We start from the raw sequence: 27796 nt of genomic DNA, 5'->3' as shown, positions 1-27796 counted from the left end.
TCACATCAGCCAAGTCACAGCGAGAGTTAACAAGAAAGCTGTGAAGAATATGCAGTACACAGAGTGAAGGACACAGTCGAGGATGTGACCAATCTGCAGCCACTCGTCCTCCAGCTCCCGCTCTTGGTCATGTCGTTCCAGGCCCTGTTTGATTTCCTCCACTCCCTCAGCGATCCTATTCAGCAATGCCTGAAGAACATCAATCTCCTCTGACAAGGAACTCTTCATTTCACAATCTGCAGGGAGAAAGGATTCAGTTGGGTCAAGGCGCTCTACATGCTCCTAACGCTGGGAACAATGTTATGGTAAATGTGTACGTCAGAAGTGGGAAGGGTTTGAAAGGGTCTGAGGCGTCAGCTCAGAGAGTAGGGCTTTCTTAAATTTCCTTTACCTCACAATTGATGGCTGTGCGAGTTTTGAGCTTGAGAATTCCATCTTTTAACCTCTGTGCCTCTCTCTCCTGCCTTAAGACATTCAGTAAAGTAAATTAATAAACTAGCCATTTGTTCACCTTGACCTTGCAGGGTCACACAGTACAGAAGAGGGTCTTCAGCTTGTTGAGTCTGTACTGACTAAAACTACTCTAAATCTATACTTGTTCCATTTTCCAATATTTGTCCCCTTGAATGTTATGACATTTCAAGTGCTCATCCAAGTACTCTATGCCACCTCAAACTCCAGCCTTATGCCACCCCCCGAGTGAAAAAAATCCTCTTCAGGTCCCCTCTAAAGCTCCTGTCTTTCACTTTAAAATTATGCCCCCTTGTTATTGATCCATCAACTCAGGAGAACAGCTGCTTTCTCCCCACCCTGTCCATGCCCTTGTTGCTCCTTGTATAGTTCTGTGCCAAATCCTGTTGATTAAAATTTTCCCCTAAAGTCCTTAGGACATGTTAGACTGTTAAAGTTGCTATAAAAATGTAAATTGGCGTTCTTGCTGCAATAATCTTATTTCTATAAACTCGTTTCAGAAGAAATATCACTCTGCTTTTCCCTTCATTTTCTCCTGAGTGCCTGTTATGTTTCAGGACTTTGTGGGAAGCACAGCAGGTGATGTAAAATGACAAGCTTTTCGACTAGGGAAGGCACCACAGTTGAGACTGATGCACTCCTGCACTCTCCAGCAGGGGTCAGCAAGAGGAAGTGGGAACTCTGGTTGGCTCCAGCCTGGTGCCGGTGAGGGTTTAGGAAAATTTGGCTTTGCAAGCTGGCCAATAATTGGCTGATGCCAATGATAAACTGAAAGTGATAGAAACAGCTAAATGATGAGGCTAGTTTGTCTAGACTGCAAATGTACTCTCTTAAATTTTAGATTAATGGGTGATATATTGCTGGAGTTTAAGATGATTCAAAGAGATGTCAGTGAGCGTAAAGAGAAACTACTTCCTCTGGCAATGGGATGGAGGAACTGGAGAATTCAAAAGAAGAGGGTGGATCCTTCAAACTCAGGCCAGGCCATTCAGGGGCCCTGTGTGCAGCTATGCTTCCTGTCTCGAAGATATGGACTGCTCCACTGAAACACTGCTGAGGTTGAGAATGAAACAATTTAAGAACTAAGATCAATAGACTGGTGTTGGTCGAGATTACAGAGGGTCACGGAACCCTTTGTTACTGGGATTTTTTAAAAAACTCAACCTATTCAATCTTATTGAATAGGGGAGCAAGCTAGAAGGGTCAATAGTCTTCCCTATCATGGAAAATAACAGGTGCAGTAGGCCATTCAGGCCTTTGAACCTGCTCAGCCATCCAGTATGATCATGGTTGTTTCTATGTATCAATGCTCTAATTTCAATGTATCTAACCTTCTACTATACCTGTCTTGGAAGTTTTTGGTAGGCACAGTGTCGAGGAAACTTTACTTTCAGTTTAAAAGAGTAGAGGGGGCTTTACTCTACACCTAACCCTGTGCTGTCCTTGCCCTGGGAGCGTTGATTGGGACAGTATAGGATAGATTGGCAACTTGCATTTGAGAATAATACTGTACACAATGGATTTTTTTTGTGATGGGCAGCTTACTAGCAACGTCAATTGGATGTCCAATTTTGGGAGGGGCAACTTGAAAACTCAGGGGGTATAGAATCCCTACAGTGCAGAAAGAGGCTACTTGGCCCATTATGTCTGCACTGACCCTCCAAAGAGCACCCCACTCAGAACCACCACATCCCTCATAACTCCATGTTTACCATCACTAATCCACCTAGAATATCCCTGGACACTACAGGATAATTTACCATGGCCAATCCACTTAACCTGCATTTGTTTGGACTGTGGGAGGAAACCCACTCAGACAGGGTGGGTGGTGGGGGGGAGAATGTGTAAACTCCACACAGACAGTCACCCAAGGTTGGAATTGAACCCAGGTTCTTGGCATTGTAAGGTAGCAGTGCCAACTACAGAACCACCATGCCATCCCTAGTCTCTGGAGTGAAGGTTTCCATTTACATCCTGAACACCCCCGAACCCAGGTGAACTGGCAAAGAGCCTGAGAAAAGAGTGATGTTACCTTGGACTGTGATTTTAGTGGCCGGTGGGACACGGGAAATCTGATGGTAAACGGGTGGCTTCCCTCTCCGCCAGAACAGTTTCGCCCCATAGTTCAAAACGATGGTTCTCATCCAAGCTGGGATTGGCTTCCTCTGTTTCGCATTCTGGTGGATGATGTTTATAATGATGATTGTCTCAAACAAACTGCTGACCATGAAGGTCAGAGACACCAGGAAGAAAATGGCTGCCAGGAGATCAGCAAAAGCAACAGTGTCAGATTGGTATGGGGAGCGTTCCTACTGCTGCCTTCAATCATTTGGACAAACCAGGCATTCAGCAGAGAGTCTGCCTGTTGCCAGACACTATCCAATGTGTTTGCCATCATAGCTTCTTGCAAACCAATTATGACAAGTTACATTAGTCACTAAATAAAATGAGGAAAATACACTGTCTTCGGGCCAATATTCACATTCTCAAAGCATGTAAACGCATATAGATTTTCTTGTGCATTTCATCATTAAACAGTAAAAGAATACACAGAAATTCCAAGTGCACTTTAGTCACAATGATTGTTTTACCTCCATGGTTACTAAATGCTAGCAGATCTTTGTTCAGTAAATATGGACCTGCTGAAATATTGTGTCGTTTTATAAACAAACACACAAAGTGCTGGAGAAACCCACCAAATTGGCAGCATCTGTGGAGAGAGAAACCGATGTTAACAGTTAGAGTCCATTATGACCGCTTTTCAGAGAAACAGGTTCTGAAGAAGAATCATATTGGAATTGAAACCTTAACTCTGTTTTTCTCTCCAGGTGCTGGCTGAGCTGCTGAGTTTCTCCAGCATTTGGTTCAGATATTCAGCGTCCACAGTATTTTTCTTTTATTTATTAAGTGGTTGTGTGTTTTGCACGAATGTAAGGCTTATTGCTGATACCTGGTGGTGCACTCAGAAATACAGCTGCATGAGCAGTTACACATACCTCACATTGAAAGGGCAGGATACGCACGCGTGCACACACACACACACACACACGCACAGGCAAAAACACACGTTTAGAAGTTCAACAATGTAATTGACCCTCCCTAGTCAGCAGTTTGTGTGCACAGTGGATAATGATGTACAGCACTATGGCAACAAAGAGTATTACAGCCTTTTTATTCATTCATGAGTCATAGGCATCATTGGCAAGGTTAATGTTAGTTGCCCAGCACATGCCCATGAGAGCAGTTGTGAGTCAACCACATTGCTGTGGATCTGGAGTCACCCATAGGCCAGACCTGGTAAAGGCGGCCAATTTCTTTCCTGGAAGGGCATAAATTGATGATAGTTTCGTCGACTTGAAGTTCAGATCAAAACACAAATTCCACCAGCTTTCATGGTGGGACCTGAACTCATGTCCAAGTGATGAGTCTGGGCCTCTTGATATTTAGCCCATTGACATTACCACTGTGCCAGCTGGGAACATATTACGAGTAAGCACAATGGAACTCCAAGTCTTACCTATCAATGGAGTGTGGGATGAGTTACTGGGTAACAAGTCCTTCACAATGATGAGGAAAACTGAATAGCCTAACATGAGGGTCATCTTAAAGGAGGCTCGGTCAAAACTATGAGCAGGCAGATAAAAGCTCACAATGTCCGTCAGCATGAGGAAGGCACTCGGGATGAGTATGTTCACAATGTAAAACATTGGCCTCCGCTTCATTGACACCTGCATGACGAGAGACGATGATTGTGAGGGCTTGGTCCAGTCACTGAACTAGAGCAACAGCTGAAAGCCAGAAATGAACGACAACAAATACACAAGAATACCATCACATTCAGGATTCCTTGTTTCAAAATCACAGGGCGGCATGGTGGCACAGTGGTTAGCACTGCTGCCTCACAGCGCCAGAGACCCAGGTTCAAATCCCACCTCAGGTAACTGTCTGTGTGAAGCTTGCACATTCTCCCCATGTCTGTGTGGGTTTGCTCCGGGTGCTCCGGTTTCCTCCCACTGTCCAAAGATGTGCAGGTCAGGTGGATTGGCTACAAGCTAAATTGCCTGTAGTGTTAGGAGAAGGGGTAAATGTAAGGAATGGGTCTGGGTGGGTTGCGCTTCGATGGGTCAGTGTGGACTTGTTGGGCTGAAGGGCCTGTTTCCACACTGTAGGTAATCTAATCTAATAAATCACAAAGTAGATTAATAATGTTGACATGGAGAAAGTTATCTTAATTTGTGGAAAATACCAGAAAGAGGGACCAGAAATAAAAGACAGTTGCTGATAAATTAAGTAAGGAATTCAGGAGAAACACCTCTATATAGAGAGTGGTGAGAATGAGGAACTCTCTACCACCAGGACTGGTTGAGACAAATAGAATAGGTGCATTTAAGGTGAAACTAGAGAAGCATATTACAGAGGGGAAAGAAGAGAAGCAATTAATTGATGGACTGAAATGAAGTTTGGTAAAAGGAGACTCAAATGAAGTAGAAATGAGAGCAAGGAGGAGTTGGGCCAAATGGTCTGTTTCTGGAGTTTATACATAATTGTTAGTATTCAATGGTATGCACTTGCATGCTTCCCAATAAAGATTGCAAAAAATAATTAATTACCAAGATAGGAATTTTCAGCTCATGGAGAGAGAGGCTGGCATTGTTCTCCTTCAGGCAGGACTGGTTGGGGGAGATATCACAGAGGAGTTTAAAAATATAAAATTTGGTCAAGTAAATGAGGAGAAACTGTTTCCACCGGCCGGTGGATGGTGGTTGAACCAAAGACCCTGGCTAAGTAAATGGGAAATAATCATTTCTACAAACCAGGAATATTGCTGACAAAAGATACTTTGCCAAAGCTTTTCATCTTGCAATCATCGGGTCAATTTGCAGAAAATGCCAATGCAAATAGAAAGTCACATTTATACTGTTTGAGAAACCATGATTTTGCTTATGCATTCTCCATGGCAATGTATCTACCAATCAGAGTCCTCTAGTCAACCAATCAGAACTCTCCTCTCATACGGTATAAATATTGGTTTTTCCCTTAAAGAAGTTATTCTTGTGAATTTTCTGATGAGTTCAAGATGTAAAGCTTCAACAAAATTTGCCTTTTCATCAGTAATTGGGAAGAGAGTGAGGGGGAGATGAGGAGAGATTGTGTGGGTACACGTTTGGAAGGAATCTACTGGCTGGAAGGAAGAAGACTCAATGGTAACGTTCACACAGGAATTGGTAAGAAGAACAGTGTGAATAGGATTAACTGGATAGCCCTTTCAAAGGGGCCGCTACAGAAATGATGAGCTGAATGACTTCCTTCTGCAGGGTCCCATTGAAGAACACCAGCCCCAAACTCTCTGTGGCAGCATAGTAGCTCAGTGGTTAGCACTGCTGCCTCACGGCGCCAGGGACCCAGGTTAGATTTGCACCTCAGACGACTGTCTGTATAGAGTTTGCACATTCTCCCCGTGTCTGCGTGGGTTTCCACTGGATGCTCCAGTTTCCTCCCACAATCCAAAGATGTGCAGGTCAGGTGAATTGGCCACGCTAATTTGCCCATAGCATTAAGTGCAATAGTCAAGGGTAAATATAGGCTCTGGATGGGTTAGTCTTCGAAGGATCGGTGTGAACTTGTTGGGCTGAAGGGCCTGTTTCCACACTTTAGGGAATCTAACCAACTCCAATTTTGATGGAGATCAGGCCAATCATGGACATGAATGTCAATTACTCATTACCATCTCAAGTTGAGCTACATGAGGCGAGGAGACAGACATTGTACTTACCTCCAAGGATATAAAATCAAAGCTTCCCCAGTCCCCCAGAACACTCTCCTCAGAAGCTGTGATCTGGAGGAGTTCCCACTCTCCTTTGCTTGCAAAAACTTTCTTGGATTTGGACGTTATCTCCTCAGAAGTCTCTTTGATGTGCAGTTTCACATCTTTGTCTACAAAGAAAGAGATTTGGTTAGGAGACAGAAAGACTTACATTTGTGCTATTACTTTCACAGAATTATAAAGAAAGACTAGATAGGCTGAGACTTTTTTCACTGGAGCATAGGAGGTTGAGAGGTGATCTTATAGTAGTTTATATGATAGTGAGGGGTATAGATAGAGTTAAAGACAGTGTCTTTTCCTTGGGACAGGGAATTTCAAGACTAGGGGACAAATGTTTAAGGTGAGAGGAGAGAGATTTTAAAAAAGACATGAGAGGCAATTCTTTTTTTTATCCGGAGGGTGATTCGTGTGTAGAATGAACTTCCTGAGGAAGTGGTGAATGTGGATACACTTACAACTTTTAAAAGACTTTTGGATAAGTACATGGTTAGGAAAGGTTTGGAAGGATATGGGCGAGAAGTAGGCAGGTGGGACCAGTTAGTTTGGGATTATGTTTGGCATGGACTGTTTGGACTGAATGGTCTGTTTCACTGTTGTATGACTATGACTCTGTCAGGACAGGCGAAAGTACTTTACAGTCAATTATTTAATTTTGATAACTGGATGCTATAGCGAAAACAGAAACATGTAGCCAATTTGAACAGTGCAAACTCTCACAAACAACAATGTGACAGTGACCAGTTATATGATGCCAGAAAACCCATTCTACATTCCAGGAAACGTACAGCAAAGGGTTATACACAGAGTAAATCTCCCTGAATATTGTCCTTATCAAACACTCACAGCGTGGGTGTAGCATGGACTTAGGTGCTTTAACCAAAGTTTACTGCAAGATGTGAAATGTGAGAGCAGGAAATTCAATGGAGGGTGAGCAGCTGGTGATTTTTTCCATCTATTCTCTTTCAGTTCATTCATTGATTTGTAGGAAGGTGCAATGAGGGCCTGTCTTCCAATTGTTAAAAATTTGAAAACTGTTTTTTTTTAAAAAGTAGTTATATATGTATTTAACTGCAAAACAGTAGAAATAAGAGGTCAGGGTCAGTATTAAAAAAAGTAATCCAAAATAAAATAAGGTTAACGGAAGGGAAGTAAACTTCACACATGGTAGCGCAGCTTGGTTGAGTGGAATGTGTGGCCGATAACATGTGGGAAGTCACACAACTTCCCAGTGTCTCAGAAGACCACATGTGCAGGAAATGCTGTCAGCTGTAGAAACCTGTGCTCTACATTTCAGAGCTTGAGTGGTGGCTACAGTCTCTGTGCCACGTCTGTGAACCTGAGAGTTCTATGAGAAACACATCCAGAGAAGTGTGGCAGATTGACTTTAATTTGGATAAATGCGAGGTATTGCATTTTGGTCAAACAAATAAGAGCAGGACTTATACAATTAAAAGAAGGGCATTGGGTAATGTTGTAGCACAGATAGACTTAAGTATTCAGGTGTATAATTCTTTTAAGTTTGCACCACATATAGATAGAGTGGTTGAGAATGCACTTAGCACACTTGCATTCATTGCTTAGACCTTTGAGTACAGAAGTTGGGATGTTCTGTTGAGATTGTACAAGATGTGGGCGAGGCGTCTTCTGGATTACTGTGCTCAGTTCTGGTTGCTCTGTTGTAGAAAGGCTGTTGTCAGGCTGGAGTGGATTCAGAAGAGATTTACCAGAATGTTGCTGGGAAAGGACAGTTTGAGTTATAAGGTGAGGCTGGATAGACTGTGCCTTTTTTCACTGGAGTGTAGGAAGTTGAGAGGCGATCTTATAGAGGTTTATAAAATCATCAGTATCATAGATTAGGTAAATAGCAGATATCTTTTCCATAGGGTGGGGGATTTCAAGACTAGGGGGCATATTTTTAAGGTGAGAAGAGAAAGATTTTAAAAAGACATGAGGGGAAACATTTTTTATACAGTGAGTGGATCATGCATGGAATAAACTTCAAGAGAAAGTGTTGGATACAGGCACAGTTGCAATGTTTAAAGGAGGTTTGGATAAGTACATGAATAGGAAATGTTTGGAGGTACATAAATGCAGGCAGGTGGAACTGGTTTAGTTTGGGATTATGATCGGCATAGACTGTTTGCACCATAGGGGCTGTTTCTGTGCTCTGTGACTCATGACTGTAAGTGATCACACCACAACAAAAGGGCCTTGAGGCAGAAAGAGAATGGACACCACCAGACAGTGCCAGAGAAATGAGCAGGCAATACAGCTGTCCCCTCAGCGCTCACTCAAGCTCACTCAGCTTACTACCTTGGAAGTTGATGAGGGCACTGGTTCCTCAAGGGGGTGCAATCAGAGACAGTTTTGTAGCTCCAAAGTACCTTGGATGAGGTGAAGAACACAAAAAAGGAAGTGCAAGAGTGAAAAAGATTCATTAGTTGGGAGGTGTTTCTATGGTCACAGATGTGATTTTATAGTGGTCTCCTTGGTAACAGAATTAAGGATGTCATAGAATAGCTGAAGGACATTCTATAGTGGAGGGTGAACAGCTTGATATCATGGTCCACGTTGGTACCAATGACTTTGGACTGGCAGAGGATATGAGCTTGGCAATCAAAATTTAGGGAGCTGGGGAAAAAGTTAGCCATAAAAAGTAGTAATCTTTGGATAGCTCCCAGTGTCACTTACAATTGAGCACGTAAATATAGGTTAACGCAGATGAATGTATGACTGAAAAGATGGTGTGGGGTAGGCCTTTGAATTCCTGGGACTGGCTCTGTACAAGCCGGACAGGTTGCATCTGAATGGAGCTGGGACTGAGTTCCTAGCAGCGTGTTTTACGAGTGCTATTAGAAGGACTTTAACCTAACTTGGCAGAGGTGTGCAAACTAACAGAGAATATCCAAGAAAAATGTCAGGACCTGCAAAATACCTGGAGAGACAGACAACAATAGCATCGAGAATAGTAACTTAATAGATGAAGTCAGGGTAAGGGAGAAATGAATGAGGTCTAAATCAGGGTTACTGTGCATGTATGTGAAATCACAGAGTACACTTAACAAGATTGGGGATTACAGGTGTGGATTGCAATGTGGAAATATCATGTTGTGGCAAATGGCTCAAGGGAGGGTAGAAGTGGGTATGAAATATTCTTGGTATGAAGTGTTCAAAAAAGATAGAAAAGGAAGGAAAGAGGAAGGGGTGGTGGCATTTGTTTGGAAGAGCATTACAGGAGAAAGAGGGTGTAACAGAGGATTCAAGGACACAATCGGTTTGGCTAGAATGAAAGAACAAAAAGTATGCAATTGCATTGCATAGACACGACAAAAATATAGGCCCAGTTCTGAGGAGAACAGTGGTGCAGGCTAGAATTCCAAAGTCCCAGGTTAATGATTTGGGAGAGTAGATTCAACTCCACCATGGCAGATGGTGAAATTTGAATTCTTTAAAAATCTGGAATTAAAATCTTGCCGAATGGCGACCAGAGAACAATTTGGTTCAGTAATGTCCTTTAGAGAAGGAAATCTGCCATCCTTACCTGATCTGAAAGTGACTCCAACCTCACAACAATGAGGTTGACTCTAATGACTCTCTGAAATGACAGAAGCAAGCCATTCAAGGAGCGATATATGGTGGCCCAGGTGGCAATGCCCACATCCCATGAATGAATTAAACAAAAGCAAATTGAGGGAAGGAGGCCAAAGAACAAAACTGCTGGGAATTTACAAAGAAATACCAACATCACCAAGTGATCCAAATCAAGACAGGATACTGGTGGTGTCAGGCTTCTGGTCAGAAAGTTTGGCCAAGGGGATCAAATGTCAATGGCAGGGTGGAAGGTGAGGGGGTTGGTGGTGGTGGGGGCTCATCTACAAGTCAATGATTGTTGGTAAGGTTTAAGCTGATGATGGAGAATGGTAATGATCAATCTTGAATAGGAATAAAATCAATTGGCAGAGAATCAACTTTGAGTTAGAACTAAACTGGACTGGATAGACTGTAAAGTAAGGTTAATGGTAGGATCTATAACTGAATCATGCTGAAGAGGAGATAGTTCAGGTACAGTCAAGGTACATTCCTTCAAACGGGGAAAGGTAAAACAAACAAATCTAGAGCTCCCTGAATGACCAAACAGATAGGAATCAAGAAGAAATAAAATGTATGCTTCTGGTGTAAGGTGGAAAACGCAAATGAGAAGCAAAAGATATACAGAAGGTTCAGAGAAGTGGTGAAAAACCATATTAGAGAAGCAAAGAGGAATTGTGAGAAAAGACAGGCAGCCAACATAAGGGGCAATTCACATAGTCTTCTAGAGAATATAAAAAGAGTGGTAAAAGGCGGAGTAGGACTGAATAAGGATCAAAAGGGGGATTTACAGCTGGAGGCAGGGGGCATTGCTGAGGTATTAATTGAATACCTTGCAACATCTTTATCGAATAAATGGATAATGCCAAAGATATGGTGGCAGAGGAAGAAACTGTGTCACCAGAAATACTCAAAATTGATAAGAAAGCAGCATTGGATAGACTGATGGTAATTAAAGCTGACAAGGCACTGTCAAGATGAGACACATCCAAGGATATAGAATGAAGAGACAGTGGAAATTTCAGGGGTACAGACCAGTTATGAGGATAGATTGGAGAGCATGAAACTGTTCTCTTGGAAAGAAGGCTAAGAGCAGATCTGATTGAAATCACTAGGTTGAATAAAGTAGATAGGGAGAAACTGTTCTCACTTTTCAAAGTAAGAAGAAGGAGCGGGCATAGATTTAAAGCGATTTGCAAAAGCGGCACAAATGATATGAGAAAGAAATCTCTCCACGCAGTGAGTGGTTTGGATCTAATGTGTTGGAAGCAGGTACAATTGAATCGTTCAAGTGGGCATGACAGTTATTGAAAGGGAAACAATGTACAAGGGAATGGGGAAAAGGGAGCAGTATGCTACTGAGTCATGACTCTCATTTGGAGAGCTAGTGCAGTCGTGATGGACTGAATGGCCTCTTTCTGTGCCATAACACCTCTATGATGCAGTGTAAAGCTCCACCTATACCTCGCCAATAATAGATCTCAAAGTCAGTATGAAATTAATAGCAACAATTCCAGAAACATAGCTGTTATCCTTCCCACACACTAACAAGCTCAGATACCACTTCTGAATTCATTCGGTCTTCCAATCCTGAACAAGAGCTGAGATTGCCCATGCAATCCATTATGTTTTCACTAGCATATTGCCTGCCGAGTTTGTACACTTCCTCCAACTTCTTGCTGTTGCCTTTAAATTACATTTCTCACATTAAATTGTGTCTGTGTTACTACACAACTCAGAATTACTCTGATTAGTCATTACCAGAAAAGGTGATGGATGAAACTGTAAGTGGACATTTCTGAATGTCGAACGGAAAGTACAAGATATTGAGATTACACGAACTGACGATCCTCAGCGGTTTCCCATAGATGACCAACCCTGTGTGATGCACATACAGATATGGGGTCTCAGCAGATTTATCTTCATCTACCCTGTTTCAAACACAAACAAATTTGACATGTTAATAACTCCCTTTTCCTTAGTACTATCTTAGTTTTATTTAATAAAGGACATCAGGCAGGTAGAAAATGGAGCTTTTCTTTCTAATCTTGGAGAAGAGGGTTTGGTGTCTGTCGTGGCTCAGTGAGTTATACCTTCTTGACCTTAAAATAGAAGGTCAGATTTCGAACGCCACCCTGTGGACTTGAACACACAGTCCAGACTGACATACAGATGGTGCTGTCTTTCAGAACAAACCATGAATGAAAGTCATTTTATTCTGGATGGAATGTTTGTTCCTACCGATCTGACTTCCCATTAGGCGGGTTTGGCTAAACGCCTGTAGTGTGAATATACCAGAATGTGACAGTGTCCATATGTTTGTGAAAGCATGTGTGCACATGTATAGGAATGTAAGTGGTTAGGCGTATTTGTACATTCCCATTTAAGTGGGGAGATGACATGGTTAGTCCGTGTGTGTATATGTTTCTGTAGTGGGCTGAATTATAAATGATTCTAGATGAAATTGAGAAAGCTGGGGAAGCGGGGACCACATCGAAGGGAACAAAGATTGTCCCACATTCATTTAACAGCCATTTGGTCTTACAGTAGAATAAAAGGGGAATTCCACTCCTGAGGGACACAAGAACATGGACAAAGTGGTAGACCATTTGGCCCATTGAACCTGCTCCACAATTTAAAAAGATTATTGCTGATCCTTTAAATAAATGCCATTTTCCCTTATTATCCTCATATCCCTTGATACCTTGAATATCTAGATGTCTATCAATCTTGGTCTCAAACATGTTCAAGGCAGAGCTTCTACAGACCTCTGGGTAGAGAGTTTCAAAGGTTCTCAGTCCACCCCTTATTCTGCAACGAGGATCCTCTGTTCTAGACACCACCATCAAGGGAAACACCCTTCCTTCCTTATCTGCAAGAACTTTAATATTTGAATGAGATTATCCAGTGTCCTTAATCTCTCCTAACAGGAGGATTCTACCATCTCACAGAGCCAAATTGTGTAATCACAGGGGGCACTAATTAAAGCCTAGCAGCGCTCAATGTACTGTACCAACAGTGACCATTGCTAGTACTGCATTCCAGTCACAAGACAATCTTCGATGGATCATAGCTTTGTAAATGCTACATGATCAAGAGAGGGGTATATAGTGTGATGGGGATGGTGGCAGACATTTAGAGACCATGAGCAGAACGCTTGGGGGATCCTTCCACAGAATCCAAAATCCAAATTAAGGATGGCCTGTCCGTGCCCATCACCAGACTGTGCAGGGAAATCTGTAGGGCTGGCTGCCTTTTGTGCACTATTACTGCTTAGGCTTCAATCAGCCCAATAGTGAGTAGGCCACTGCAGTTGGGAGAGACATGAATGCGTAGGCAGTGAGCAGACCACCAACTGGATTTAACAAAGACCTGTCTTCAGGCCCATCAGTGAGGGAGTATTAAATCTAAACCAGTGTGTGCTCTCACACAGACGATGTATATAAATGTTTTTGCGTGTTATGACCACAGCTGATTGAACTACCGGAAATATTACTTCCCAGAATGAAATCCAGTTTAATAGACCATATTTTTTGTTTTAGTTAATGTGGTGGTCATTCACAAAAATAGTCACATGAAGCTGAAGAGCTTCCTTAACACAACAGACATTAATTACACAAAAGATAGAAACAAAAATGAACTTGCTACCTAAATATAGAAGGGTTAGATAATTCTTAAAATCACACAATGAAACAAAGTCCCATCCTGTTTTTCAACACTATACATTACAAAGACTCAAAACTGGAGAAACTGATCCTCTATACCAGATCGTTAAATTCGACTTCTTTCCTGTGTTCTCTGAAGTCTTCTTACATCAATACTTACACTGAGAACTTAGATTTTCATAGCTTCTCATAGCCTGCAGCTTTCTAACCAAACACTCCTGGATTGGAAGGTACACAAAGCATACTTTTCCACTGAGGTAATTGTACTTTCCTCAAACTGTCCTATAATTCTTTCTGGAAAGAGATTGTACTTGCTTCTACTGCAATCAAGTCTCCTCCGAGTTACCCTAAACACTTTTAGTTTGTTTCATAAACTAAAATCAATCCTGAACCAAAACTAAACTAATGGCATTCAGTGTTTCCTCACCTGTCATAAACCAGCACAGTAAAAACAATTTTGCTTTAACATTTCAAGCATCCTTGCTGTCTGACACCTACTGGATTAAGCCACTGTTCTGGAGGGACTACATGACCGAATGACTGTTTGTTTAAAACTTCAGAAAAGTAAAACCTTATAAAGCTCTGTTTTAAAATGAAAACTTTTAAACATATATAAATCAGATACATATTATCACAGTATATAGATGTGACTACAATGGTAGCAACCTATATGTCACATTCACTGAAAATTGTGTGGAAATTTCTGACAAGTGAACAATTCTGATAAGATAAATCTTCAGAGAGTAAGGCACTGAGCAAACACTTTGGGGTGAGACTCAGCATGTGCACCCTGGTTGAGAAATTTCAACCTGACAAGAAGGTAATGCACTCAAGACTACTCACATCTCAAGGATGAGGACATCGGGAAGCCAGAGCTTCTCCTTAGGCAGAGCGACCAAGTCTTTCCCGCTGAAGTCTGATGGGTCCCACACCAGGAAGTCATGAAACCACCTCTGCAAGGCAAGATATACATCTTTGTACAAACTTTAATAGAGGGAGAGCAGCCTTAGAACAAACCCTCCATCCATCCATCCAACAGCCTCCTCATCTCCCTACACCCTTCCCCCATGCTGCTGTCTGGTACTGCCCTGCCCTACCCATCACAGCCAGTTCCACCACCACTACCCCTACCCCGCTGATAATTCTCAGCATTTATTGACTCTATTGTTTACCTGTTCCATCCAGAGATATGTTGTTAGAATTTCTTGCTTCTCATCCTTGAAGAGAAAAGCAAAATGAGTGGCATGAAAATTTAGCATCTGAAAAGTTTTGACAAAGCATAAGAGCATGAGTGTGGAGTTTCTCCATACCAGACCCAGTATCGCATGGAGTTGGATGGTGAGGTTGATTTCCAATGGCTGAGTGAAGTTCTTCACGGGGCGAATTGCTGTATTTTCAAAGACATCAGCAAATGTCTTTATGAACCGGGCTCCATCCGAGTCAGAGAGACTGAGCAGGGAAAAGTTACCTGTGAATGAAAAGAAGTGATAGAGTCACAGAAAAGGTCCTTTGGCCCATCGAGTTGGTGCTGGTCAGAACCAACCACCTAACTATTCCAATCGCATTTGTCAGCACTTGGTCAATAGCCTTATATGCCTTGGCAGCTAACAGTACATCAAAATTATTTTTAAATGTTACAAGGATTTCCTCCTTTACCACCCTAACAGGCTGTGAGTTCCAGATTTCTACCTTATAAATGTAGATATAAAGAATTTATTCACACTGCCTCTAAATCTCCTGCCCTTTGCTTAAACTCCATGACCCCTGGTCATTGATCCCTCCACCAAGGGGAAATGTACCTTCCATCTCAATAATATTCACCCTCAGCCTCCTCTACTCCAAACAAAACAAACCCCAGTCTATCCAATCTCTCTTGATGACTATGAATCTCTAGCCCAGGCAACATTTATGGCTAACTAAGTTCACCAAGCAAACAACCAATCTGTTAGCAAACTAGTCAAATATTTATAATGCAATAAATATCTATGTAAGCATACACTTTGGGTGCTATGTGCAAGTCTGAGAAGTAATTTTCATGGATGTATTTAACTGTAATAAACATCCAAATATCTGACTCAGTAAAAGCCTGATTCACGGTTGCAGATATTACTTGGGCTAATATATAGAGACCATAAAGTACGTAGTGTTGTCAGCAAGTGATTACATCCTGGCAGCAGAGCAAATGTGCTAGAAAATGGAATGAGAAACTGAGGGTGTGGGAAACTGACAAGTCAGGATTGAAGAGACAGTCGTGAAAAATATTATTTTCCTAATAGGCATGCACCACTTATGTATTCAGAGTAAATTTCTACTTTGCAGCCACGCATGAAGACTACAGAGCTGTGGAGTAGCAGGAAACATTTGTAAGCACTTTTCCTTTCAAAGAAAAGGGGAGACAACAGCTGTACCATTCTTTTTCAGTATTGGGGCTTTTAGAGATCGATGAAAAAGTGGTTTCAAAGAACTAATGCAATTCCAAGTAAAATGCAAAAGAAAAATACTTAGAAATAAAACAGTTTTCAACACTAAAAAAGGGTCCCCTGTACTAAGAGATCAGTTGGTTCCACATTTGTACTCCTCTGATTCCACATGAAAATATGAAAGGGAATACGATGTCACCATCCTTCTTTTAGCATGAATGCCATCAACAGGCACCAGCCTGCAACTTCCACTAAATGAAAGAATGAAAGCAATTACTTTTAAAGCTACAACAAAGAGAGAGGCAAGAAAACAGGTAGACAAGCCAACAGAGAAGGAAAAAGGTTTCATGCTGCATTACAACTTTTCACTTGCAATTTTTAAACACCAAAATGCAAAACAGTAAGAATGGAAGGTGAAGATCTGAGCATGGAATGACATTCAAACAACATTCTGTCCAAACTCCAGTTGCTTAAAGAAAGAATGAAACTTCACTTTGCAGACCAATACTTTGCAAACAAAGAGAGACAGGCTGTCAAACCTCTTATTGCCTTGAGAAACAAAAGGGGTGTGAAAAAGTAAAATCCTCTGGTATTTTGAGTGATGTCCACAACAATCCAAACAAAATTTTCCACATAATGGAAGATAAACTTAAGTTCATAGGTTTGAATTTGTGTCATACTGACAACACCCAGAGGAAAATATTGTCTCTTTTGTAGACTGACATTAATCGCCATGTATGATCAACAAAGCTAACCTCAGCAGAAAGACTAATGGAACAGTTATTATCTCTGTCTTACTGCTGGACAAAAATTACACCATTGGTGTGTTGCTAAATGTGGTGCAAATTTGAAGCAGTTGTAACAGGTAAACAACATTTACACAGTCTTGATTCTATAACGACTATTGGAACTGTCAGTAGAGTAAACAAAACATCCAGGTCTTATATAATGTGAATGGTCTCATCCACAAAACAGTGTTCAGCACATTGCAACATATGTCAACTACTTTTTACAAGAGATATTCAGATAAAATGCGCAAGAAGTGTTCAAAGAAATCCAAAACACTCTACAGTTCTCCACAGTAGCACATGAAGAATAGTCAAACAAGATGCATTGTAAACTCCTACTATGGGATGCAAACAGTGTGATGAAGTCCAAGCGATAACTGAAATGTTACTGCTTGTAGGCTTCTGTCAGACAGGACCATGGTCAGTTTAACACCACATGAACACTGCTAGGAAAGCTGAAGCATTTATCCGTATCTTGGTGATATATGTCAACCTTGACACTGGTGCAAATGCAAATACTGTGCATAAACCAAATCTTGCATAAAATGAAATGTGGTACAGTTGGATTAAAGGTTTATATTGGGTCTGACATCCCATGCAATGGCATTATAAGTCCTAAACATCAATACAATGTCTTAGGATAGATGCCTGAGCCTTTTCTATATCATTGCTGTACCAGTATGCACACACTTACATGTCATTTTGATCACAAGTTAACCAATATATAAATTCCAACACCAAAGATTCCAGACAACAACATCAAGTCAATCCATGATCTGATGGGTCTCTTCCCAGACCAGTTTGATTTTACAGATAATTTTAATGACCCTACAGTATTAATATAAAAGATGATCTACTCTTAGGAAATAAGGCAGGACAAGTGACTGAGGTGTCAGTGGGAGAGCACGTTGGGGCCAACAACTGTAATTCTATTAGCTTTAAAATAGTGACAGAAAAGGATAGACAGGGTCTGAAAGTTAAAGTTCTAATTTGGAGGAAGGCCAATTTTGACAGAATTAGGCAAGAACTTTCAAACATTATGATTTGGAGATGCCGGTGTTGGGCTGCGTTAAAAATCACGCAACACCAGGTTATAGTCCAACAGCTTTTGGATTGCTGCTCCTTCACCTGATGAGCAGTGCTCTGAAAGCTAGTGCTTCCAATTCAAACTGTTGGACTATAACCTGGTGTTGTGTAATTTTTAATTTTCAAACGTTGATTGGGTGCAGATGTTCGTAAGTAAAGGGACGGCTGGAAAATGGGAAGCCTTCACAAATGAGATAACCAGAGTCCAGAGGCAGTATCTTCCTGTTAGGGTGAAAGGCAAGCCTGGTAGGTGCAGGTAATGCTGGATAACTAGAAAAATTGAGGTTTTAGTCAAGAAAAAGAAGGAAGCATATGTCAGGTATCAGCAGAGATTGAGTGAATCCTTAGAAGAGTATAAAGGCAGTGAGAGTATACTTAAGAAAAAAATCAAGAGGGCATGAGATAGCTTTGGCAAATGTGGTTAAGGAGAATCTAGTGGGATCTTATAGAGACATTAAGGGCAAAAGGGTAGCCAGGGAGAGAACAGAGCCTGTCAAAGATCAGCAAGGCAGCCAATGTGTGGAACCGCAAGAGAAGGGAGAGATACTAAACAAATATTTTGCATCAGTGTTTACTATGGAGAAGGACATGGAAGATACAGAATGTGGGGAAGTAGATGGTGACATCTTGAAAAATGTCCACATGACAGAAGAAGAGATGTTGGATGTCTTAAAACACATAAAGGTGGATAAATCCCCAGGACCTGATCAGGGGTGTACTCTAGAACTCTGTGGGAAGCTAAGGATGTGATTGCTGGGCCCCTTGCTGAGATATTTGTATCATCGATAGTCACAGGTGAGGTACTGAAAGACCGGAGGTCAGCTAGCGTGCTGCCAGTATTTAAGAAAGATGGTAAGCACAAGCCAGGGAACTATAAGCCGGTGAGCCTGACATTGGTGGTGGGTAAGTTATTGGAGGGAATCCTGAAGGACAGGATTTACATGTATTTAGAAAAGCAAGGACTGGATAGGGATATTCAACATAGCTTTGTGCATGGGAAGTCATGTCTCACAAACTTGATTGAGTTTTTTGAAGAAGAAACAAAAAGCATTGATGAGGGCAGTGTGGTGGATGTGATCTACATGGATTTCAGTAAGGCGTTCGACAAGGTTCCTCATGGTCGACTGGTTAGCAAGGTTAGATCACATGGAATACAGGGAGATGTAGCCATTTGGTTACAAAACTGGCTCAAAAGTAGAAGACAGAGGGTTGTGGTAGAAGATTGTTTTTCGGCACTGAGTCCACTGCTTTTCGTCATTAATGATTTGGATGTGAGCGTAGGAGATATAGTTAGTAAGTTTACAGATGACACCAAAAGTGGAGGTGTAGCGGACAGCGAAGAAGGTAACCTCGGAGTACAATGGGATCTTGATCAGATGGGTCAATAGGCCAAGGAGTGGCAGTTGGAGTTTAATTTACATAAATGTAAGATGCTGCCTTTTCAAAAGGTAAAACAGAACCGGACTTATGTACTTAAAGGTAAGGTCTGAGGGAATGTATTTTCCAAGCAATGTATTTTCCAAGCTTGATGCCAATAATATTGGTTTGTAGTTTACGTGGGAACTGAAAACTTTTTAGAACACATTTCATGAATACTGTTTTCTTAGGACAGCATTTGGATTATCCATTAGACACAATATACTCCAGCAACATAAGTTGTCTCAGTACATGCAGTTCTGAAGAAAATAAGACATGATCATGGCATAAACCTTCATAGTACATGAAGACAGAAAGAAAATAATATTTCATTTTCAGCAGCAGAAAATATCAAATCAACATGAACTATATTAACTTTATTTGAATGAACCTACCCTTCAAATAATTTCAGACAAAACTACCAAAAATGGATGTACAAAAGATGCAAACACCACAAAACAAAAAGGTAACTCATAAAGGTATGGACAATTCTTTCAATTTTGTTGCCTGTATACCTGTATTTTAGTTTTGTGACCAAAATGTCTCCACCTTGAGATGTGCCTTGCAAAGATAGAAGTCCAACAGGAAAATCAAATATTTTTAAATTCCTCAAAAAATGCTTAATCTTATAGCGAGTACATTCTTCAGTACTATGATCCCTGTATGGTGGTACATGTATGGAATGAGCTGCCAGAGGATGTGGTGGAGGCTGGTACAAATGCAACATTTAAGAGGCATTTGGATGGGTATATGAATAGGAAGGGTTTGGAGGGATATGGGCTGGGTGCTGGCAGGTAGGACTAGGTTGGGTTGGGATATCTGGTCGGTTTGGACGGGTTGAACCGAAGGGTCTGTTTCCATGCTGTACATCTCTATGACTCTATGACCTTGTTGGATCTAGCTGCATCCCAAAAAAGGCTTCTGAGTGTATCCATTCCAACACGACTAGTCTGTTAAATTCCATTCTAAAGTCCTTACGACAGGTCAGGCAAACTATTCCACCACAGAAGGGATACTCTCATTTTAATTTTCCAAATGCAAATGTCCTACCCCTCTCTATTCACAGCATCTTATTATTCACACTGACCACTAACCATTGGAAATGATCTGTCACAACTTCTCACAAGCACACCTCCATTACCACAACATCTATTTGCAAAGATCCAAGGAAATGACGTAGAAGTACAATTTAAATCAATCTCTCTGATGACTATTCCCAATGCACTTAGCACATTTCCAAATCCAACCAAGAACAAAGGTACACTTCTAAACTTTGAAGTGGATATTATTGAACCCAAGTTTGAAGCCAGTCTCCTCTTTGATCTCATTCATTTTGGTCATAGCCACACAGGGTAGGCAAGGACCTGAGGATGGCCTGAAACATTCGACAGGTTCCTGAGCTGGTACATTCTTTATGATCATTCAGAGATAAGCTGGGACTCTCTAGGAATGTAACAAATGATTATTCCACCATCTCTATATTAAAGTGTGCTTGACCATATACACATCAGTCACATGACACAGAAAACCCCAAGGGATTGGCACATAAATTTACCTATTGGCTCTCATCAAAAAATGACATCAGAAAATTCATTAAATCATGTGAAAAATATCAACTCCATTAACTTTAACAATAGGAAAAAAAAATTGTTCATTTAATTGAATGTACTTCTGCGCTATGGTACAAGATTGCAGCTGATATTTTCCATGACCAGAGATACAACTATATTCAGGTGAGTGACTATCTCACCACATTCCCTTTTTGTGAAACAAATTAAAGATATCAATAGTGCAAGAGTTGTTGACATGTTAACTGATACATTCAGTTTGGTGTTCAACAAGTTGTGTCTGACAATGCTTTGCAGTACACAAGTGCACTCTTCCAAAAGGGTGCAGGAAATTGGATATTCAACAAGTTGCCTCATCTTTCAATACCTTCAATCTAACTGTCTGTCAGAATGCACTATTCATACAGTGAAATCCTTGATCATTAAATGCTAAGCTATTTGACATGTTCAATCTATGAAATACCATGACATTGTGTACAGTCCAGGTCATATGACTACACTCTTTAGGTTTTCCTGTTGCTGTGCAGACCTCAGAGATTCCTGTAGTTTCAGGAATCAGACATCACTGCATCTGCATCACTGCATCTGCATGCCAATTTCAGAATGGCAATCTGTAACTAATGGAGCACTTTTGACAAAGGTGAATATTCTTTAACTAAATGTGTGGCTGACACAAAACAGGTGGGAAGGCTAGTGTGAGTTTGACATAAAGAGTCTGCAAAGGGATATAAATAAGATTAGAGAGTAGACAAAAATTTGGCAGATGAAATGCAGTCTGGGAAAATATGAGGTTATACACTTTGCACTTGGCAGTGAAACAGTATTTAAATGGGGAAAGACTGCAGAAAGTTGCAGCAAAGAGGGATTTGGGAGTCCTCACGCATAACTCATAAAAAGCTAACCTCTAAGTTCAGCTGGTAATAGGAGAGGCAAATGGAATAAAGGCCTTTATTTCGAAGGAATGGAAAACAAAAAGGAAATTTTGTTAAAACCATTCAAGGCTCGAGTTAGACACAGCTGGAATACTGTGAACCATTTATTGCAAGAAATATTATATTGGTATTGGAGGCAGTTTAGAGAAGGTTTATTAGGCTGATACTAGGTATGGAGCCACTGTCTATGAGGAAAGTTGAATTGATTGAGCTTATGTTAGAGTTAAGAATGAGAGGTAATTCATTGAAACATTCAAGATTGTTAAGGGAGTTGATAGGGTCAATACAGAAAGGTTGTTTCCCCTTGTGGGAACACACAGATGTACATAAGCACACAAACACACCTCAGGAGACTCAGTAGTGAGAATGTTTTCAGTTCTTTTTTCAAGACGGCAATCAGACTTCTTACTAAATTCTCTACAAGGTTACTTTAAAAAAAACACTCAAATGCTTTAGGTAACCTGTCCCTCTCCAGGCATTCCCCAACTGAAAACCTGACAATGCCCAACGACCTACAAAAGGCTATTTAAACAGAACATCCATAAAACCAGTTAGGTGACCTTCTGAAGCAACAAGAGGTGAAGTCCAACCAAGTGGCTTTCAAAAAAATACCTTGTTAGAGTCATAGAATCATAGAGATGTACAGCATGGAAACAGAACCTTCGATCCAACCCATCCAGGCCGGCCAGATATCCCAACCCAATCTAGTCCCACCTGCCAGCACCCGGCCCATATCCCTCCAAACCTTCCTATTCATATACCCATTCAAATGCCTCTTAAATGTTGCAATTGTACCAGCCTCCACCACTTCCTCTGGCAGCTCATTCCATACACGTACCACACTCTGCGTGAAAAAGTTGCCCCTTAGGTCTCTTTCATATCTTTCCCCTCTCACCCTAAACCTTTGCCCTCTAGTTATGGACTCCCCGACCCCAGGGAAAAGACTTTGCCTATTTACCCTATCCATGCCCCCCATAATTTTGTAAACCTCCATAAGGTCACCGCTCAGCCTCCAGGGGAAACAGCCCCAGCCTGTTCAGCCTCTCCCTATAGCTCAAATCCTCCAACCCTGGCAACATCCTTGTAAATCTTTTCTGAACCCCTTCAAGTTTCACAACATCTTTCCGATAGGAAGGAGACCAGAATTGCACGCAATATTCCAACAGTGGCCGAACCAATATCCTGTACAGCCGCAACATGACCTCCCAACTCCTGTACTCAATACTCTGATCAATAAAGGAAAGCATACCAAATGCCTTCTTCACTAACCTATCTACCTGCGACTCCACTTTCAAGGAGCTATGAACCTGCACTCCAAGGTCTCTTTGTTCAGCAACACTCCCTAGGACCTTACCATTAAGTGTATAAGTCCTGCTAAGATTTGCTTTTCCAAAATGCAGCACCTCACATTTATCTGAATTAAACTCCATCTGCCACTTCTCAGCCCATTGGCCCATCTGATCAAGATCCTGTTGTAATCTGAGGTAACCCTCTTCGCTGTCCACTACACCTCCAATTTTGGTGTCATCTGCAAACTTACTAACTGTACTTCTTATGCTCGCATCCAAATCATTTATGTAAATGATAAAAAGTAGAGGACCCAGCACCGATCCCTGTGGCACTCCACTGGTCACAGGCCTCCAATCTGAAAAACAACCCTCCACCATCACCCTCTGTCTTCTACCTTTGAGCCAATTCTGTGTCCAAATGGCTATTTCTCCTTGTATTCCATGAGATCTAACCTTGCTAATCAGTCTCCCTTGGGGAATCTTGTCGAACACCTTACTGAAGTCCATTTAGATCACATCTACCACTCTGCCCTCATCAATCCTCTTTATTACTTCTTCAAAAAACTCAATCAAGTTTGTGTGACATGATTTCCCATGCACAAATCCATGTTGATTATCCTTAATCAGTCCTTGCCTTTCCAAATACATGTACATCCTGTCCCTCAGGATTCCCTCCAACAACTTGCCCACCACCGACATCAGGTTCACTGGTCTATAGTTCCCTGGCTTGTCCTTACCGCTCTTCTTAAACAGTGGCATCCCATGAGCCAACCTCCAGTCTTCTGGCTCCTCACCTGTGACTATTGATGATACAGATATCTCAGCAAAGAGGCCCAGCAATCACTTCTCTAGCTTCCCACAGAGTTCTAGGGTACACCTGATCAGGTCCTGGGAATTTATTCACCTTTATGCATTTCAAGACATCCAGCACTTCCTCTTTGTAATATGGACATTTTTCAAGGTGTCACCATCTATTCCCCTACATTTTATATCTTCCATATCCTTTTCCACAGTAAATGCTGATGCAAAATACTCATTTAGTATCTACCCCATTTCCTGCTTAAAAAATTTCGATCATTCACTTATAGAATATGGGTGCTGGCCAACTTTCTCAATGTTGAAAATGTGTTGCTGGAAAAGCGCAGCAGGTCAGGCAGCATCCAAGGAGCAGGAGAATCGACATTTCGAGCATGAGCCCTTCTTCAGGAATGAGGAGAGTGTGCCAAACAGGCTAAGATAAAAGGTAGGGAGGAGGGACTTGGGGGAGGGGCATTGGAAATGCGATAGGCAGAAGGAGGTTAAGGTGAGGGTGATAGGCCGGAGCGGGGGTGGGGGCGGAGAGGTCAGGAAGAAGATTGCAGGTTAGGAAGGTGGTGCTGAGTTCGAGGGTTGGGACTGAGACAAGGTGGGGGGAGGGGAAATGAGGAAACTGGAGAAATCTGAGTTCATCCCTTGTCTTTGGAGGGTACCTAGGCAGAAGATGAGGCGCTCTTCCTTCAGCCGTCGTGTCACTATGGTCTGGCAATGGAGGAGTCCAAGGACCTGCATGTCCTTGGTGGAGTGGGAGGGAGAGTTGAAGTGTTGAGCCACGGGATGGTTGGGTTGGTTGGTCTGGGTGTCCCAGAGGTGTTCTCTAAAACGTTCCGCAATGTCTCTTGAGAAGCTAGTGGTGAGTGGTTATCTTAAACCACTGGAAACCTTGTGTGGGGATGGAGGGATAATGGTGTGGCTGATAAACACACTGTATCATTAGGCTGAAAGTACTTAACAGCTTCTTTAAGGTCTGATCAAAAATTAATACAAGGGGACACATGCACTTTAATATGAAGCAAATTTATATGGTTAATCTACTTAGTACCTATTAAAGACGTATGCAAAACTATTAGTTTAAACTGCAGAACATAAACACATACATACATATATACAAAACTTATGCACACACACGCACACTCACACACACACAAAAACAAGTGAGTCTCAGATTGCCCACTATCTTTTGGGGACTGATTGCAACCGTGGCACTCAGAGCTCTTTCTCAGACTCCACAGCATCAGTCTTATGAACCCCAGCTCGATGATGTGAAGTCCAATGAGCTGGACAAAGTTCCTGATACTAATACTGTTCTGAATCTAAGGTTATGTGCTAAATCCTCTTTTTGTAATAACTTCAATACTTTTCCAGCCCTCAAAAATAGGTGGAAAAAAAGTCCAGGCGGCCTCATCCAGACCACACAAGCAGATAGTTCCCACTGCTCTGCAAGGTCAGCCAGTTTTCCACCAGTTAAAACAGGCTGTATTTGCATTAGGCCTGTTTTTCATGCCCTCTTCCACTTAACTTCAACTGCTTGTTGCTATGTCCAATTAATCCTTAATGGTCTGGTCTGAATATATCATTTTTAAGCTGAACACTACACACATCCACCATGCTGTCAGCAAGGAAGATCCAGGAATTTGACCTAGTGACAGTAAGGCAGAAACAGTATTGTTCTAAGTCCAAATGTTGTGTGACTTGGAAGGGAACTCTCAGGTGGTGCTGTTCCCATGTATCTCAGCATGGTGGGTGGCATGGTAGCTCACTGGTTAGCACTGTTGCCTCACAGCACCAGGACCCAGGTTCGATTCCTGTCTTAAGTGACAGTCTGTATGGAATTTGCACATTCTCCCCGTGTCTGCGTGGGTTTCCTTCGGGTGCTCTAGTTTCCTCCCACAGTCCAAAGATGTGCAGGTCAGGCGAATTGGCCATGCTAAATTGCCCATAGTGTTAGCTGCATTCGTCAGAGGAAAATGGGTCAGTGTGGGTTACTCTTCGGAGGGTTGGTGTGGACCTGTTTGGCCGAAGGGCCTGTGTCCACTCTCTAGGAAATCTAATCTAATTTCCTGCCCTTGGGTTTTAAAATGTCAGAGATTTAGAAGGATCTACTGCAGTGCATTTTGTAGATGGTATACTCTGCTATTGATGGAGGGAGTGAACGTTAAAGATGGTGGATGTGGTGCCAATCAAGTAGGGCTGCTTTTATTCTGTTTGGTATCAAGCTCCATGAGTATTATCAGTGCTGCATTCATCCAGGCAAGTGGAGAATTTTCTATCACATTCCTGACTTGTGTTTTGCAAATGGAGGACAGATATTGGGTAGACAGGTGGTCTGTTGTCACTGCAGAATTTTCAGTTTATGACCTTGCCTTGTAGCCACAGTATTTATATGACTGGTGCAGTTCAGTTCATTGTCTATGGCAATCTCCAGATGTTGATAGTAGGGTATTCAATGATGTGATACAATTAAACATCAAACAGCGATGAATAGATTCTCTCATGTTGGAGATGGGCATTGCTTGACACTTATATGGTGTGACTGTCACTTACCACTTAATAGTCCATATTGTCCAGGTCTTGCTGGAAATGGCTTAATTTGCTTCAATATTTGAGGAATCATGAATGGTGCTGAAAAGTCTACAACCATCAGCAAACACCTCACTTCTGACTTTAAGGAAGATTATTGATGTGTCTTTTCAAAAATAAAATCCAGGTATCACCAGGTTACTTCAAATAGCTTTTCCACAATCCTTCAAAATTCAAATTTTCATTAAAATATTAAATCTTAAGACTTCATAACAGACTACACGACAAACCATTGTTGATTGTAAAGCATTTTGGAATGATATGAGGTTAGGAATAGTGCTATAGAAATGCAGGTGTTTTGTTCTCTCGCACATGTTTAGTGATTCAGAAACCTAGAAGCAGTTGTGATTTTCCTTCTATGTTTGTGAAATTATCAATGTGATAGAGCAATCATCTTCACCAACATTAGATTACAGCACGAGCCCTGGATCAATCCAGGCTAAGATTACTTCCACATTCTCACTCCATTAGCTTGTATAAAATCCAAATTCATCTCTCTCCATAGCATGAATAAATCCCACAATAATCCTGCTGTCCCACTCTCTCACTATACCCTTACACCAAACCCAAACTCCCATAGCCCATCTGAATTCCAAACTAACCCATTGCCCTGCTCATTCCCTATCGCCTTTTATCAATCAAAAATTAATCTTACTGCCCCATTCTCTTCCCATATCTATGCTAATCCCAAACTAATCCCACTATCCTGCTGTCTCCATAAACTTTCTCTTTCTATATGGTTAAAACAATTAATCTCTGATTCCAATCCGAAGAGGAACTTGCCTTTCCCTATGTAGACCCACTGAAATCCCTTCATTTTATTTTGTAAATTTCATTTTAGCCTTTCCTGTGCCAGCCAGAAACATTTTGTTTTTCACAAGACTTGGATTCTTACCCTGAAACAGATAAATGAGCCACATGGAGAGCAAGAAAGGGCTCCGATGAATCCTGAAGATGTCGAGAGCCATTCGTTCAAGCTGTGTCAACAACTCAAAGTCACAATTTATAGCGCCACCCTAGACATTGCCATAGTTACTGGACCATCTCTGTCCAATTAACTGCTCGATCTTTAACTCTTTCATTCCTATTTTTCTGATGAGAGAATTCCCGTGTTTCTCTTCAGTCTTGATGATTGCAATGTTACAAGTGGTATCTTTAGTAATGAGTTGCAGAGATTGGAAATGTGTAATGGAAACATTGGGTAGTACAGTTTGATCTTTTATAGGTGTTTTCTTTGGTTCAGTTTGATATTAGTTTGTATGTTTAAATTAGAGCTTTCAGAATCAGACGTTTGTGAGTTCAAGTGAATTCAACATGACACTGCAAAGTGGTACTAAGGTAGTGCTGCATTGT

At 41.5% G+C, this 27796-nt stretch overlaps 1 protein-coding gene across 1 annotated transcript; it reads right to left on the bottom strand.

Moving 5' to 3' along the window:
• LOC132821699 (5-hydroxytryptamine receptor 3A-like) lies at positions 1-27411 on the bottom strand. The gene is made up of 9 exons (XM_060834403.1): positions 27339-27411; positions 14859-15016; positions 14721-14765; positions 14392-14501; positions 11645-11814; positions 6245-6405; positions 3989-4247; positions 2504-2728; positions 1-236 (listed from the first exon to the last, which is right to left on the bottom strand). Exons 1-9 carry the CDS (start codon positions 27409-27411, stop codon positions 1-3), a joined length of 1437 nt encoding a protein of 478 aa, XP_060690386.1.
• Positions 27412-27796: the final 385 nt, after the last annotated feature.

The sequence above is a fragment of the Hemiscyllium ocellatum genome, chromosome 13 (assembly GCF_020745735.1).
Source record: "Hemiscyllium ocellatum isolate sHemOce1 chromosome 13, sHemOce1.pat.X.cur, whole genome shotgun sequence".
Taxonomy (NCBI): Eukaryota; Metazoa; Chordata; class Chondrichthyes; order Orectolobiformes; family Hemiscylliidae; genus Hemiscyllium; species Hemiscyllium ocellatum.
The sequence above is the reverse complement of the archived record's forward strand: the minus strand, read 5'-3'. Positions and strand labels throughout refer to the sequence as shown.

Excerpts from the sequence above, each read along its gene's own strand:
- LOC132821699 (XM_060834403.1), bottom strand. The coding sequence starts at position 27,411 with ATGGCTCTCGACATCTTCAGGATTCATCGGAGCCCTTTCTTGCTCTCC. Across the intron at positions 2,729-3,988 it reads ATCCCACACTCCATTGATAG|CCATTTTCTTCCTGGTGTCT; the intron begins GTAAGACTTGGA and ends ATCTCCTGGCAG. Across the intron at positions 237-2,503 it reads CACTAAAATCACAGTCCAAG|ATTGTGAAATGAAGAGTTCC; the intron begins GTAACATCACTC and ends TTCTCCCTGCAG.